General features: G+C 41.9%; 1 protein-coding gene across 1 annotated transcript in view; it reads left to right on the top strand.

Moving 5' to 3' along the window:
- Positions 1 to 436: 436 nt before the first annotated feature.
- LOC122927592 (tRNA pseudouridine synthase A-like) overlaps positions 437 to 13,557 on the top strand; it is a 34,088-nt gene continuing 20,967 nt past the window's right edge. Inside the window, exon 1 of the mRNA XM_044279569.1 lies at positions 437 to 481. Coding sequence (XP_044135504.1) covers positions 474 to 481 — 8 coding nt within the window. The 5' untranslated portion in view covers positions 437 to 473. The remainder of the gene's footprint in view (positions 482 to 13,557) is intronic.

The following is a 13,557-nucleotide window of genomic DNA, read 5'->3' as shown; positions in this document are numbered from 1 at the left end:
CAGCTAAACGCAGGTTATATACACACACACAGCTCAGTTGAATGCAGGTTACACACACAGCTCAGCTGAATGCAGGTTATACACACACACACAGCTCATCTAAACGCAGGTTATATACACACACACACAGCTCAGCTAAACGCAGGTTATATACACACACACAGCTCAGTTGAATGCAGGTTATATACACACACAGCTCAGCTGAATGCAGGTTACACACACAGCTTAGCTGAATGCAGGTTACACACACACAGCTCAGCTGAATGCAGGTTATACACACACACAGCTTGGCTCAGGCTGTAGGCAGTTCCACACAGTACACATCACTGTCTGCCATGATCCTTCCTGTAGTGACACAACTATTTCTATTATTACTGGTCCAAAGATGCTTGGAGACTCCTCCCACACACGTGACTGATCACATGTCTATGACATCATCAAAGGTCCTTTAGCCGCTTGGGTCTGGCTCCTCTATGTTCCTGTAAGTGCACTTCCGTAGTCGTTATAGCTTCTATATCGCTGCCTATAATATCATTATTTCCTTGCCTCAAAACTGACTAGAAGGAAACACTCCTGTTACCCGTTATAGAACTGCAGGTCCCACAGACACAGACACATGGGAGGAGAAGGGGCTTCTGTCAGAACTTTCTGTGACGGAAGATCAGTACTACTAGTAGCACGGGAATACATGCTGCGCTGTATATCTCTTACTAAGGGACCGTGCCTAATAGAAATCCTAATTACATGCAGCTTTCAGCTTGGGGTGTGACCCCTGTTCTGCCCTATGGCCATGTGCCTGCAGGATTCCAGGTTGGTGCCCCCTCTGTGCTGCACCATAGACCCAGCTTGCAGCCCTGCCCCCTAGGATGTCCCCCAAATCTACAGCAGACTGTCCCTTTATGGGCAGGACTTGCACAAGCCCCGCCTACTTACTGCCAGTCCTTGTAAATTCAGGACTGTTGGCTACTATCCCTAATTCCAGCGTTTAATGTTACAAGCTGTGTGTAATTAGTAATTTACTTGTACAATGATGCTTGAAAGTTTGTGAACCCTTCAGAATATTCCATATTTCTGCATAAATTTGATTAAATGTTATATAATATAGATTTCATTAACTTGGCATAAAATTATATCAGATTTTAACAAAAGTCCCAAGGCAAGGGCGACACTAGTCGCGGCCAGGATTGCCGAGCAGCGGTGATCACATAGAATCCAATGGGATTGCCGCGTCAGGCACAAGGAATCCAACACAGCCGGATCTCTTGCGACTGCCGCAGCCATCCCATTAATTTCTATGGGATCGCTGCTGCTCAGCAATCCTGGCCGCAACAGGTGTCGCCAAGTAGCCCTCACCTAAAAGAATATAAAGATAACCAAGGCAAACAAAGGAGTCAAAAATATCAGACTCTGTCATTTATTTATTGTGGGAAATGCTCCAATATTTCATGTCTATGAGTGGTAAAAGTATGTGAACCTTTAGGATTAGCAGATGCAAATAGTTATGAAACCATCTCTAAAGAGTTTGGACTCCACTAATTCACAGTCAGACATACTGTGCACAAAATGGAGGAAATTCAAGACAATTATTACCCTCCACAGGATTGGTCGACCAACAAAGATCACTCAATGACCAAGATGGGTAAGGCCTCTTTCAGACGGGCGTTGCGGAACCATTTGCGGGTGCGTTGCAGGAACACCTGCGATTTTTCTGCGCGAGTGCAAAACATTGTCATGCGTTTTGCACTTGCGTGAGAAAAATCGTGCATGTTTGGTACCCAAACCTGAACTTCTTCACAGAAGTTCAGGCTTGGGATCCGTGTTCTGTAGATTGTATTATTTTCCCTTATAACATGGTTAGGCCTCTTTCACACGACAGTATGTCCATTTCAGTGTTTTGCGGTCCGTTTTTCACGGATCCGTTGTTCCGTTTTTTGCTTCCGTTGTGGTTCCGTTTCCGTTCCGTTGTTCTGTTCCGTTTTTCCGTATGGCAAATACAGTATACAGTAATTTCATATTAAAAATTGGGCTGGGCATAACATTTTCAATAGATGGTTCCGCAAAAAACGGAACGGATACGGAAGACATACGGATGCATTTCCGTATGCATTCAGTTTTTTTGCGGACCCATAGACTTTAATGGAGCCACGGAACGTGATTTGCGGCCAAATATAGGACATGTTCTATCTTTAAACGGAACGGAAAAACGGAAATACGGAAACGGAATGCACACGGAGTACATTCCGTTTTTTTTGCGGAACCATTGAAATGAATGGTTCCGTATACGGACCGTATACGGACCGCAAAAAACGGCCCGCAAAACGGAAAAAAAAAACGGTCGTGTGAAAGAGGCCTTATAAGGGAAAATAATAGCATTCTGAATACAGAATGCATAGTAAAATAGCGCTGGAGGGGTTAAAAATAAATAAATATTTTAACTCACCTTAGTCCACTTTTTCGTGTAGCCATCTCCTTTTGTCTTCATCTTAGCTGTGTGGAGGAACAGGACCTGTGGTGACGTCACTCTGGTCATTACATGATCCATCACCATGGTAAAAGATCATGTGATGGATCATGTGATGACTGTGACGTCACCAAAGGTCCTTGTTGCTACAGAGAGCTAAGATGAAGACAGAAGGAGATGCCGGCTACGCGAGCAAGTGGACTAAGGTGAGTTAAATTTTTATTTTTATTTTTTATTTTTTTTAACCCCTCCAGCGCTATTTTTACTATGCATTCTGTATTCAGAATGCTATTATTTTCCCTTATAACCATGTTATAAGGGAAAATAATAATGATCGGGTCTCCATCCCGATCGCCTCCTAGCAACCGTGCGTAGAAAATTGCACCGCATCCGCACTTGCTTGCGGATGCTTGCGATTTTCACGCAACCCCTATTCATTTCTATGGGGCCTGCGTTACGTGAAAAACGCAGAATATAGAGCATGCTGCGATTTTCACGCAACGCACAAGTGATGCGTGAAAATCACTGCTCATGTGAACAGCCCCATAGAAATGAATGGGTCGGTATTCAGTGCGGGTGCAATGCGTTCAACTCACACATCGCATCTGCGCGGAATACTCGCCCGTGTGAAAGGGGCCTAATAGTCCACAAGGTCACACCCCATGGTAACCTCAAAGAAATTAAAACTTTTCTCACATTAGCTGATGTCCACCATCAGGAGGATACTGGCATGATTGCAAAGAAAAAGCCATTGCTCTCCAAAAACAACATTGCTGCTCATCTGCAGTCTGCTAAAGATCACCTGGACAAGTCAGAAGGCTATTGAAACAATAATTTGTGGACAGATAAGACCAAAATAGAGCTTTCTGGTTTAAATGAGAAGAGTTATGTTTGGAGAAAGGAAAACCCTGCAGCAAGGCTTGCCATCATTGATAGAACAATGATGGCTGAATTATACCAGCGAATTCAAAAATAAAATGTCAGGATATCTGTCCATGAGCTGGAGCTTGCGGTAAGGCCTCTTGCACACGACACGTCCGTGTGGATTCCGTATTTCGCAGAACTGAACAGCTGGCCCCTAATGGTACAGTACTATCCTTGTCCGTAATGCGGACAATAATAGGACATGTTTTATTTTTGAAACGGAATGCACACAGAGTAGGGCCTCATGCACACAACAATTGTTTTTCTCTGCCTCCGTTACGTTTTTTATGCGGATAGGATGGGGACCCATTCATTTCAATGGGTCAGCAAAAAAAATGCTGATAGTTTATCCGTTTGTGTTCCGCGTCCGTTGTCTGTGTTTCCCTTCAGCAAAAAGAATTGTGCATGTCCTACTTTTTTCACATTTGCGGACAAGGATAGGCATTTATTACAAGGGATCTGTGGGAAAAAACGGATTCTCCGAAAAAAACGGATGCCGCATTTGTTTTTTTTTGCGGACGCACAATTTGCCGACAGAAAAAACAACTGTCGTGTGCATGAGGCCTAACTTCCAGTTTTTTTGCGGACCATGGTTTCGTATACGGTCGCAAAAAAAAAAAAAAAAAAAACGGAACAGACACGGAAAGAAACTACGTTCGTGTGCAAGAAGCCTAACGTGAATCATGCAACAAGATAAATGGTTAAAGTTTGGAATGGTCAAGTCAACATCCTGACCTTGGTCCAATAGAAATGTTGTGGAAAGACCTGAAGCGAGCAGTTGATGGGAGGAAACCACCAACATAACAGCGCTGAAGCGGTTTTGTACGGAGAAATGTTCCTCCAAGCCGATGTGCAGGACTGGTTACCAATTACTGGAAACATTTAGTTGCAGTTATTGGTGCACAAGAGGTCACACCAGATACTGAAAGCAAAGGTTCACTTACTTTTACCACTCACATACATGTGATATTGGATCATTTTGAATAAATGACCAAGTTTAATATTTTTGACTCATTTGTTTGATTTGGTTATCTTTATCTACTTTTAGGAAATCTGAAGTAGTTTTCGGTCAAATTTATCAAATATAGAAAATGTTGAAGGGTTCACAAACTTTACAGCACCACAGTTTTATGAAGACACTAAGGGCACTTTCACACTAGCTTTTTTGTTTTCCGGTATTGAATTCCGTTACAGGAGCTCAATACCGGAAAAGAACGGATCAGTTTTATCCCCATGCATTCTGACTGGAGAGCAATCCGTTCAGGATGCATCAGTTCAGTCCCTCTTACGTTTTTTGAATAAAATACTGAAGCATGCTGCAGTTTTACCTCCGGCCAAAAATACTGAACACTTGCCGGAATGCCCGATGCGGTATACTTGCCGGAATGCCCGATGCGGTATTCATTTCATAATTGAAATGTATTAATGCCGCATCCGGCATTAAGTGTTTTGGCAAAACGAATCCGGTTTTGCGGTCTGCGCATGCGCAGACCTTTAAAAATGCAAAAAATAAATAAATACCGGATCCGTTTTTCTGGATGACACCGGAGAGACGGATGCAATATTTCAATGCATTTGTCAGACAGATCCGGATCCATCTGACAAATGCTATCCGTTTGTGTCAGGATTGCCAGATCCGGCAGGCAGTTCCGGTGATGGAACTGCCTGCCCGAATCCTCTGCCGCAAGTGTGAAAGTAGCCTTACAGGACTTTTTTTTTTTTTAAACTAACTATGCAACCTGTTTAACCCAGAATCTTCTGGGCAGTGTATGCACCTGCATGGTGTACAGCTGCTTATGTTGGGGGTTTACATTTACCACACGTGATGAGAAATGAGAGCATGCCTCCTATAGAGCTCCTTTAGTTGGACGTTTTGGTGTATATTTAAAGGGGCTGTCCGGTTTCCTACTGTAATACTTCAGCTCATTGGAGCCCATACATTCTGATACTGTACAGACACGTATCTCCGTACAGTATTATAACAAATTTTTTAGCGAAGCGGCTTCTGATGTAGATTCCGAAGTTGCTTCGCTCTTCTCTAGTCATTAATATTAGATCAGCGGAGGTTCGACTCCCGACACCCCTCCGGTTAGCTGTTTGATCTTTGCTATTTACCTGCTCACCACGGATATTGGGGCGAGCAGTGTAATATAGCTCCTCCATTCCATTTACGTGAATGGAAAGAGCATTTGTAGTTATACTCCTTCCCATCCAAGTGACTGGAATGGGGATGCTGTCATTACACTTGCTCGCTGCTGCGATATCAACGAGAGTGCTGCTTTCTCTTCAAACCGCTGATCACCTCCAAGCACCCCACCGACCTGATATTGATGACTTATCCTGAGGATAGGTTATCACTAAGGATGAGCAAATTGAACTTCGTTCTATTACTGTACAGAGCAGGAGCTCCGTACAGTATTAGAATGTATTGGCTCTGATGAGCCGAAGTTATTGCTTCGTGAAGTCTTGCGAGACTTTGCGCAATAACTTCATAAATTAATTTGTACTGTAAAAAATAATTTCCTGAACTCAGGTTCGGTTCCAGGGTAGCACTTGGAGCTGAACTCGAGTTCGGGAAATTGTTTTTTACAGTACAAATTAATTTATGAAGTTATTGCGCAAAGTCTCGCTAGACTTCACGAAGCAATAACTTCGGCTCATCGGAGCCAATACATTCTAATACTGTACAGAGCTCCCTAGTTATCAATATAGGAAATTGGACAAGCCCTCTAACTAAAGCTATATTTCAATTTTCTACAAGAAAATTTAGACAAGCACATTCATAGTCGCAGGTGCACATCCATAAAGCTAGCGTGCAGAAAGCAAACAAAAAAAGGTATGGCAGCACAACATCTCAAATAAAAACAATAAAACTGGGAAATAGGGATTATTCTAAATGAAAGTGGTTTTATACCTACTGTAAATGAAAAAAAATAGAAGCTCTTTGCGCGCATTTTTGATGAAACGTGTGTCGGGCCCATCAACCAGGCGTCAAGGTGGCTTCTGCAGATGGGTCCCTAACACTAACAGAACTGCCTCTCCTGGGCTTGACTAAGCCTCCAATGTTCAGGGCGGTGTAGAAACCAGCTACATTTAGGCTAGGGCTACACTGCAACATGTGTTGCGCAGCAATTTTTATAATGATAGTCTATGGTGTCGCAGAAAAATCCGTTTTGGGTGGTTCTTTTGCGACTGTCTCGCATGTCGCAGTGCGACACCATAGACTATCATTATGAAAATTGTCGTGCGACAAATATCATCATGTAGCCCTAGCCTTAGGCCAGGTCTACACGACGACATTTGTCGCGCGACATTTTGTTGCACCAATGTCGCGCGACAATTTTTATAATGGCAGTCTATGGTGTCGCACTGCAACATGCGACATGCTGCGACTGCGACGCAACAGTCGCAGAAAATCCATTCAAGATGGATTTTTCTGCGACTGTCGCGTTGCAGTCGCAACATGTCGCATGTTGCAGTGCGACACCATAGACTGCTATTATAAAAATTGTTGCGTGACATTAGTGCAACAAAATGTCGCGCGACAACTGTTGCGCCCTATCTGTCGAGCGACTTTTTGTCTCGCGACAAATGTCGTCGTGTAGACCTAGCATTATACTCTGCTCAGAAGCCCCAGGCAGATGGGCGGGGAGTGCTCAATCTAAAAGAGGCAGCTACCCTCAATATTAGGGATGAGCGAACTCGAACTGTATAGTTCGGGTTCGTACCGAATTTTGGGGTGTCCGTGACACGGACCCGAACCCGGACATTTTCGTAAAAGTCCGGGTTCGGGTTCGGTGTTCGTCGCTTTCTTCGCGCTTTTGTGACGCTTTCTTGGCGCTTTTTGAAAGGCTGCAAAGCAGCCAATCAACAAGCGTCATACTACTTGCCCCAAGAGGCCATCACAGCCATGCCTACTATTGGCATGGCTGTGATTGGCCAGAGCACCATGTGACCCAGCCTCTATTTAAGCTGGAGTCACATAGCGCCGCCCGTCACTCTGCTCTGATTAGCGTAGGGAGAGGTTGCGGCTGCGACAGTAGGGCGAGATTAGGCAGATTAACTCCTCCAAAGGACTTGATTAACTGATCGATCTGCAGCTGTGGATCATTGAGCTGCTGATCCTCAATTGCTCACTGTTTTTAGGCTGCACAGACCGTTTGTCAGTCTCATTTTTCTGGGGTGATCGGCGGCCATTTTGTGTCTTGTGGTGCGCCAGCACAAGCTGCGACCAAGTGCATTTAACCCTCAATGGTGTGGTTGTTTTTTGGCTAAAGCCTACATCAGGGTGAAGCTGTCACACCAAGTGCATTTAACCAGCAATAGTCTGTTCATTTTTTGGCCATATCCCAGTCTAATTCTGTCACTAAATCCATACCGGTCACCCAGCGCCTAAATACTAGGCCTCAAATTTATATCCAGCTAAATCTGTCCCTAGTGCTGTAGCTGGGCGAGTTATTTAGTGTCCGTTCAAGCACATTTCTTGTTCTGGGTTGAAATACAATTCCCAATTTAGCAATTTCATAATTTAGTGGTTCCTGCTATATCAGAGCTCTTTGAAATCTATCCCAAAAAGGGTATATAATATTGAAGGTGCACATAGGGTCATTCAGAGTAACTTCACACACACCCGCTACTGTGTATTTCCAAGTCTAATTCTGTCACTAAATCCATACCGGTGACCCAGCGCCTAAATACTAGGCCTCAAATTTAATTCCCTCTAAATCTCTCGTTACCCACCGCTGTACTGTTGTTGCTGGGCAAGATATTTAGTGTCCGTCAAAGCACATTTTTTGTTCTGGGTTGAAGTACAATTCCCAATTTAGCAATTTCATAATTTAGTGGTTTCTGCTATATCAGAGCTATTTGAAATCTATCCCAAAAAGGGTATATAATATTGAAGGTGCACATAGGGTCATTCAGAATAACTTCACACACACCCGCTACTGTGTATTTCCAAGTCTAATTCTGTCACTAAACCCATACCTGTCACCCAGCGCCTAAATACTAGGCCTCAAATTTAAATCCCTCTAAATCTCTCGTTACCGTTGTCCTGTTGTAGCTGGGAAAGTTATTTAGTGCCCGTCAAAGCACATTTTTTGTTCTGGGTTGAAGTACAATTCCCAATTTAGCAATTTCATAATTTAGTGGTTCCTGCTATATCAGAGCTATTTGAAATCTATCCCAAAAAGGGTATATAATATTGAAGGTGCACATAGGGTCATTCAGAATAACTTCACACACACCCGCTACTGTGTATTTCCAAGTCTAATTCTGTCACTAAATCCATACCGGTGACCCAGCGCCTAAATACTAGGCCTCAAATTTAATTCCCTCTAAATCTCTCGTTACCCACCGCTGTACTGTTGTTGCTGGGCAAGATATTTAGTGTCCGTCAAAGCACATTTTTTGTTCTGGGTTGAAGTACAATTCCCAATTTAGCAATTTCATAATTTAGTGGTTTCTGCTATATCAGAGCTATTTGAAATCTATCCCTAAAAGGGTATATAATATTGAAGGTGCACATAGGGTCATTCAGAATAACTTCACACACACCCGCTACTGTGTATTTCCAAGTCTAATTCTGTCACTAAACCCATACCTGTCACCCAGCGCCTAAATACTAGGCCTCAAATTTATATCCAGCTAAATCTGTCCCTAGTGCTGTAGCTGGGCGAGTTATTTAGTGTCCGTTCAAGCACATTTCTTGTTCTGGGTTGAAATACAATTCCCAATTTAGCAATTTCATAATTTAGTGGTTCCTGCTATATCAGAGCTCTTTGAAATCTATCCCAAAAAGGGTATATAATATTGAAGGTGCACATAGGGTCATTCAGAGTAACTTCACACACACCCGCTACTGTGTATTTCCAAGTCTAATTCTGTCACTAAATCCATACCGGTGACCCAGCGCCTAAATACTAGGCCTCAAATTTAATTCCCTCTAAATCTCTCGTTACCCACCGCTGTACTGTTGTTGCTGGGCAAGATATTTAGTGTCCGTCAAAGCACATTTTTTGTTCTGGGTTGAAGTACAATTCCCAATTTAGCAATTTCATAATTTAGTGGTTTCTGCTATATCAGAGCTATTTGAAATCTATCCCAAAAAGGGTATATAATATTGAAGGTGCACATAGGGTCATTCAGAATAACTTCACACACACCCGCTACTGTGTATTTCCAAGTCTAATTCTGTCACTAAACCCATACCTGTCACCCAGCGCCTAAATACTAGGCCTCAAATTTAAATCCCTCTAAATCTCTCGTTACCGTTGTCCTGTTGTAGCTGGGAAAGTTATTTAGTGCCCGTCAAAGCACATTTTTTGTTCTGGGTTGAAGTACAATTCCCAATTTAGCAATTTCATAATTTAGTGGTTCCTGCTATATCAGAGCTATTTGAAATCTATCCCAAAAAGGGTATATAATATTGAAGGTGCACATAGGGTCATTCAGAATAACTTCACACACACCCGCTACTGTGTATTTCCAAGTCTAATTCTGTCACTAAATCCATACCGGTGACCCAGCGCCTAAATACTAGGCCTCAAATTTAATTCCCTCTAAATCTCTCGTTACCCACCGCTGTACTGTTGTTGCTGGGCAAGATATTTAGTGTCCGTCAAAGCACATTTTTTGTTCTGGGTTGAAGTACAATTCCCAATTTAGCAATTTCATAATTTAGTGGTTTCTGCTATATCAGAGCTATTTGAAATCTATCCCTAAAAGGGTATATAATATTGAAGGTGCACATAGGGTCATTCAGAATAACTTCACACACACCCGCTACTGTGTATTTCCAAGTCTAATTCTGTCACTAAACCCATACCTGTCACCCAGCGCCTAAATACTAGGCCTCAAATTTATATCCCTCTAAATCTCTCGTTACCGTGTCTGTTGTAGCTGGGCAAGTTATTTAGTGTCCGTCAAGCACATTTTTGTTCTGGGTTGAAAGTACAATTCCCAATTTAGCAATTTCATAATTTAGTGGTTCCTGCTATATCAGAGCTATTTGAAATCTATCCCAAAAAGGGTATATAATATTGAAGGTGCACATAGGGTCATTCAGAATAACTTCACACACACCCGCTACTGTGTATTTCCAAGTCTAATTCTGTCACTAAATCCATACCGGTGACCCAGCGCCTAAATACTAGGCCTCAAATTTAATTCCCTCTAAATCTCTCGTTACCCACCGCTGTACTGTTGTTGCTGGGCAAGATATTTAGTGTCCGTCAAAGCACATTTTTTGTTCTGGGTTGAAGTACAATTCCCAATTTAGCAATTTCATAATTTAGTGGTTTCTGCTATATCAGAGCTATTTGAAATCTATCCCTAAAAGGGTATATAATATTGAAGGTGCACATAGGGTCATTCAGAATAACTTCACACACACCCGCTACTGTGTATTTCCAAGTCTAATTCTGTCACTAAACCCATACCTGTCACCCAGCGCCTAAATACTAGGCCTCAAATTTAAATCCCTCTAAATCTCTCGTTACCGTTGTCCTGTTGTAGCTGGGAAAGTTATTTAGTGCCCGTCAAAGCACATTTTTTGTTCTGGGTTGAAGTACAATTCCCAATTTAGCAATTTCATAATTTAGTGGTTCCTGCTATATCAGAGCTATTTGAAATCTATCCCAAAAAGGGTATATAATATTGAAGGTGCACATAGGGTCATTCAGAATAACTTCACACACACCCGCTACTGTGTATTTCCAAGTCTAATTCTGTCACTAAATCCATACCGGTGACCCAGCGCCTAAATACTAGGCCTCAAATTTAATTCCCTCTAAATCTCTCGTTACCCACCGCTGTACTGTTGTTGCTGGGCAAGATATTTAGTGTCCGTCAAAGCACATTTTTTGTTCTGGGTTGAAGTACAATTCCCAATTTAGCAATTTCATAATTTAGTGGTTTCTGCTATATCAGAGCTATTTGAAATCTATCCCTAAAAGGGTATATAATATTGAAGGTGCACATAGGGTCATTCAGAATAACTTCACACACACCCGCTACTGTGTATTTCCAAGTCTAATTCTGTCACTAAACCCATACCTGTCACCCAGCGCCTAAATACTAGGCCTCAAATTTATATCCCTCTAAATCTCTCGTTACCGTTGTCCTGTTGTAGCTGGGAAAGTTATTTAGTGTCCGTCAAAGCACATTTTTGTTCTGGGTTGAAGTACAATTCCCAATTTAGCAATTTCATAATTTAGTGGTTCCTGCTATATCAGAGCTATTTGAAATCTATCCCAAAAAGGGTATATAATATTGAAGGTGCACATAGGGTCATTCAGAATAACTTCACACACACCCGCTACTGTGTATTTCCAAGTCTAATTCTGTCACTAAATCCATACCGGTGACCCAGCGCCTAAATACTAGGCCTCAAATTTAATTCCCTCTAAATCTCTCGTTACCCACCGCTGTACTGTTGTTGCTGGGCAAGATATTTAGTGTCCGTCAAAGCACATTTTTTGTTCTGGGTTGAAGTACAATTCCCAATTTAGCAATTTCATAATTTAGTGGTTTCTGCTATATCAGAGCTATTTGAAATCTATCCCAAAAAGGGTATATAATATTGAAGGTGCACATAGGGTCATTCAGAATAACTTCACACACACCCGCTACTGTGTATTTCCAAGTCTAATTCTGTCACTAAACCCATACCTGTCACCCAGCGCCTAAATACTAGGCCTCAAATTTAAATCCCTCTAAATCTCTCGTTACCGTTGTCCTGTTGTAGCTGGGAAAGTTATTTAGTGCCCGTCAAAGCACATTTTTTGTTCTGGGTTGAAGTACAATTCCCAATTTAGCAATTTCATAATTTAGTGGTTCCTGCTATATCAGAGCTATTTGAAATCTATCCCAAAAAGGGTATATAATATTGAAGGTGCACATAGGGTCATTCAGAATAACTTCACACACACCCGCTACTGTGTATTTCCAAGTCTAATTCTGTCACTAAATCCATACCGGTGACCCAGCGCCTAAATACTAGGCCTCAAATTTAATTCCCTCTAAATCTCTCGTTACCCACCGCTGTACTGTTGTTGCTGGGCAAGATATTTAGTGTCCGTCAAAGCACATTTTTTGTTCTGGGTTGAAGTACAATTCCCAATTTAGCAATTTCATAATTTAGTGGTTTCTGCTATATCAGAGCTATTTGAAATCTATCCCTAAAAGGGTATATAATATTGAAGGTGCACATAGGGTCATTCAGAATAACTTCACACACACCCGCTACTGTGTATTTCCAAGTCTAATTCTGTCACTAAACCCATACCTGTCACCCAGCGCCTAAATACTAGGCCTCAAATTTATATCCCTCTAAATCTCTCGTTACCGTTGTCCTGTTGTAGCTGGGAAGTTATTTAGTGTCCGTCAAAGCACATTTTTGTTCTGGGTTGAAGTACAATTCCCAATTTAGCAATTTCATAATTTAGTGGTTCCTGCTATATCAGAGCTATTTGAAATCTATCCCAAAAAGGGTATATAATATTGAAGGTGCACATAGGGTCATTCAGAATAACTTCACACACACCCGCTACTGTGTATTTCCAAGTCTAATTCTGTCACTAAATCCATACCGGTGACCCAGCGCCTAAATACTAGGCCTCAAATTTAATTCCCTCTAAATCTCTCGTTACCCACCGCTGTACTGTTGTTGCTGGGCAAGATATTTAGTGTCCGTCAAAGCACATTTTTTGTTCTGGGTTGAAGTACAATTCCCAATTTAGCAATTTCATAATTTAGTGGTTTCTGCTATATCAGAGCTATTTGAAATCTATCCCTAAAAAGGGTATATAATATTGAAGGTGCACATAGGGTCATTCAGAATAACTTCACACACACCCGCTACTGTGTATTTCCAAGTCTAATTCTGTCACTAAACCCATACCTGTCACCCAGCGCCTAAATACTAGGCCTCAAATTTAAATCCCTCTAAATCTCTCGTTACCGTTGTCCTGTTGTAGCTGGGAAAGTTATTTAGTGCCCGTCAAAGCACATTTTTTGTTCTGGGTTGAAGTACAATTCCCAATTTAGCAATTTCATAATTTAGTGGTTCCTGCTATATCAGAGCTATTTGAAATCTATCCCAAAAAGGGTATATAATATTGAAGGTGCACATAGGGTCATTCAGAATAACTTCACACACACCCGCTACTGTG

The sequence above is a fragment of the Bufo gargarizans genome, chromosome 2, assembly GCF_014858855.1.
Source record: "Bufo gargarizans isolate SCDJY-AF-19 chromosome 2, ASM1485885v1, whole genome shotgun sequence".
In the NCBI taxonomy this organism is placed as follows: Eukaryota; Metazoa; Chordata; class Amphibia; order Anura; family Bufonidae; genus Bufo; species Bufo gargarizans.
Note: the sequence above shows the minus strand (reverse complement) of the source record. Positions and strands in the feature narration are given on the sequence as shown.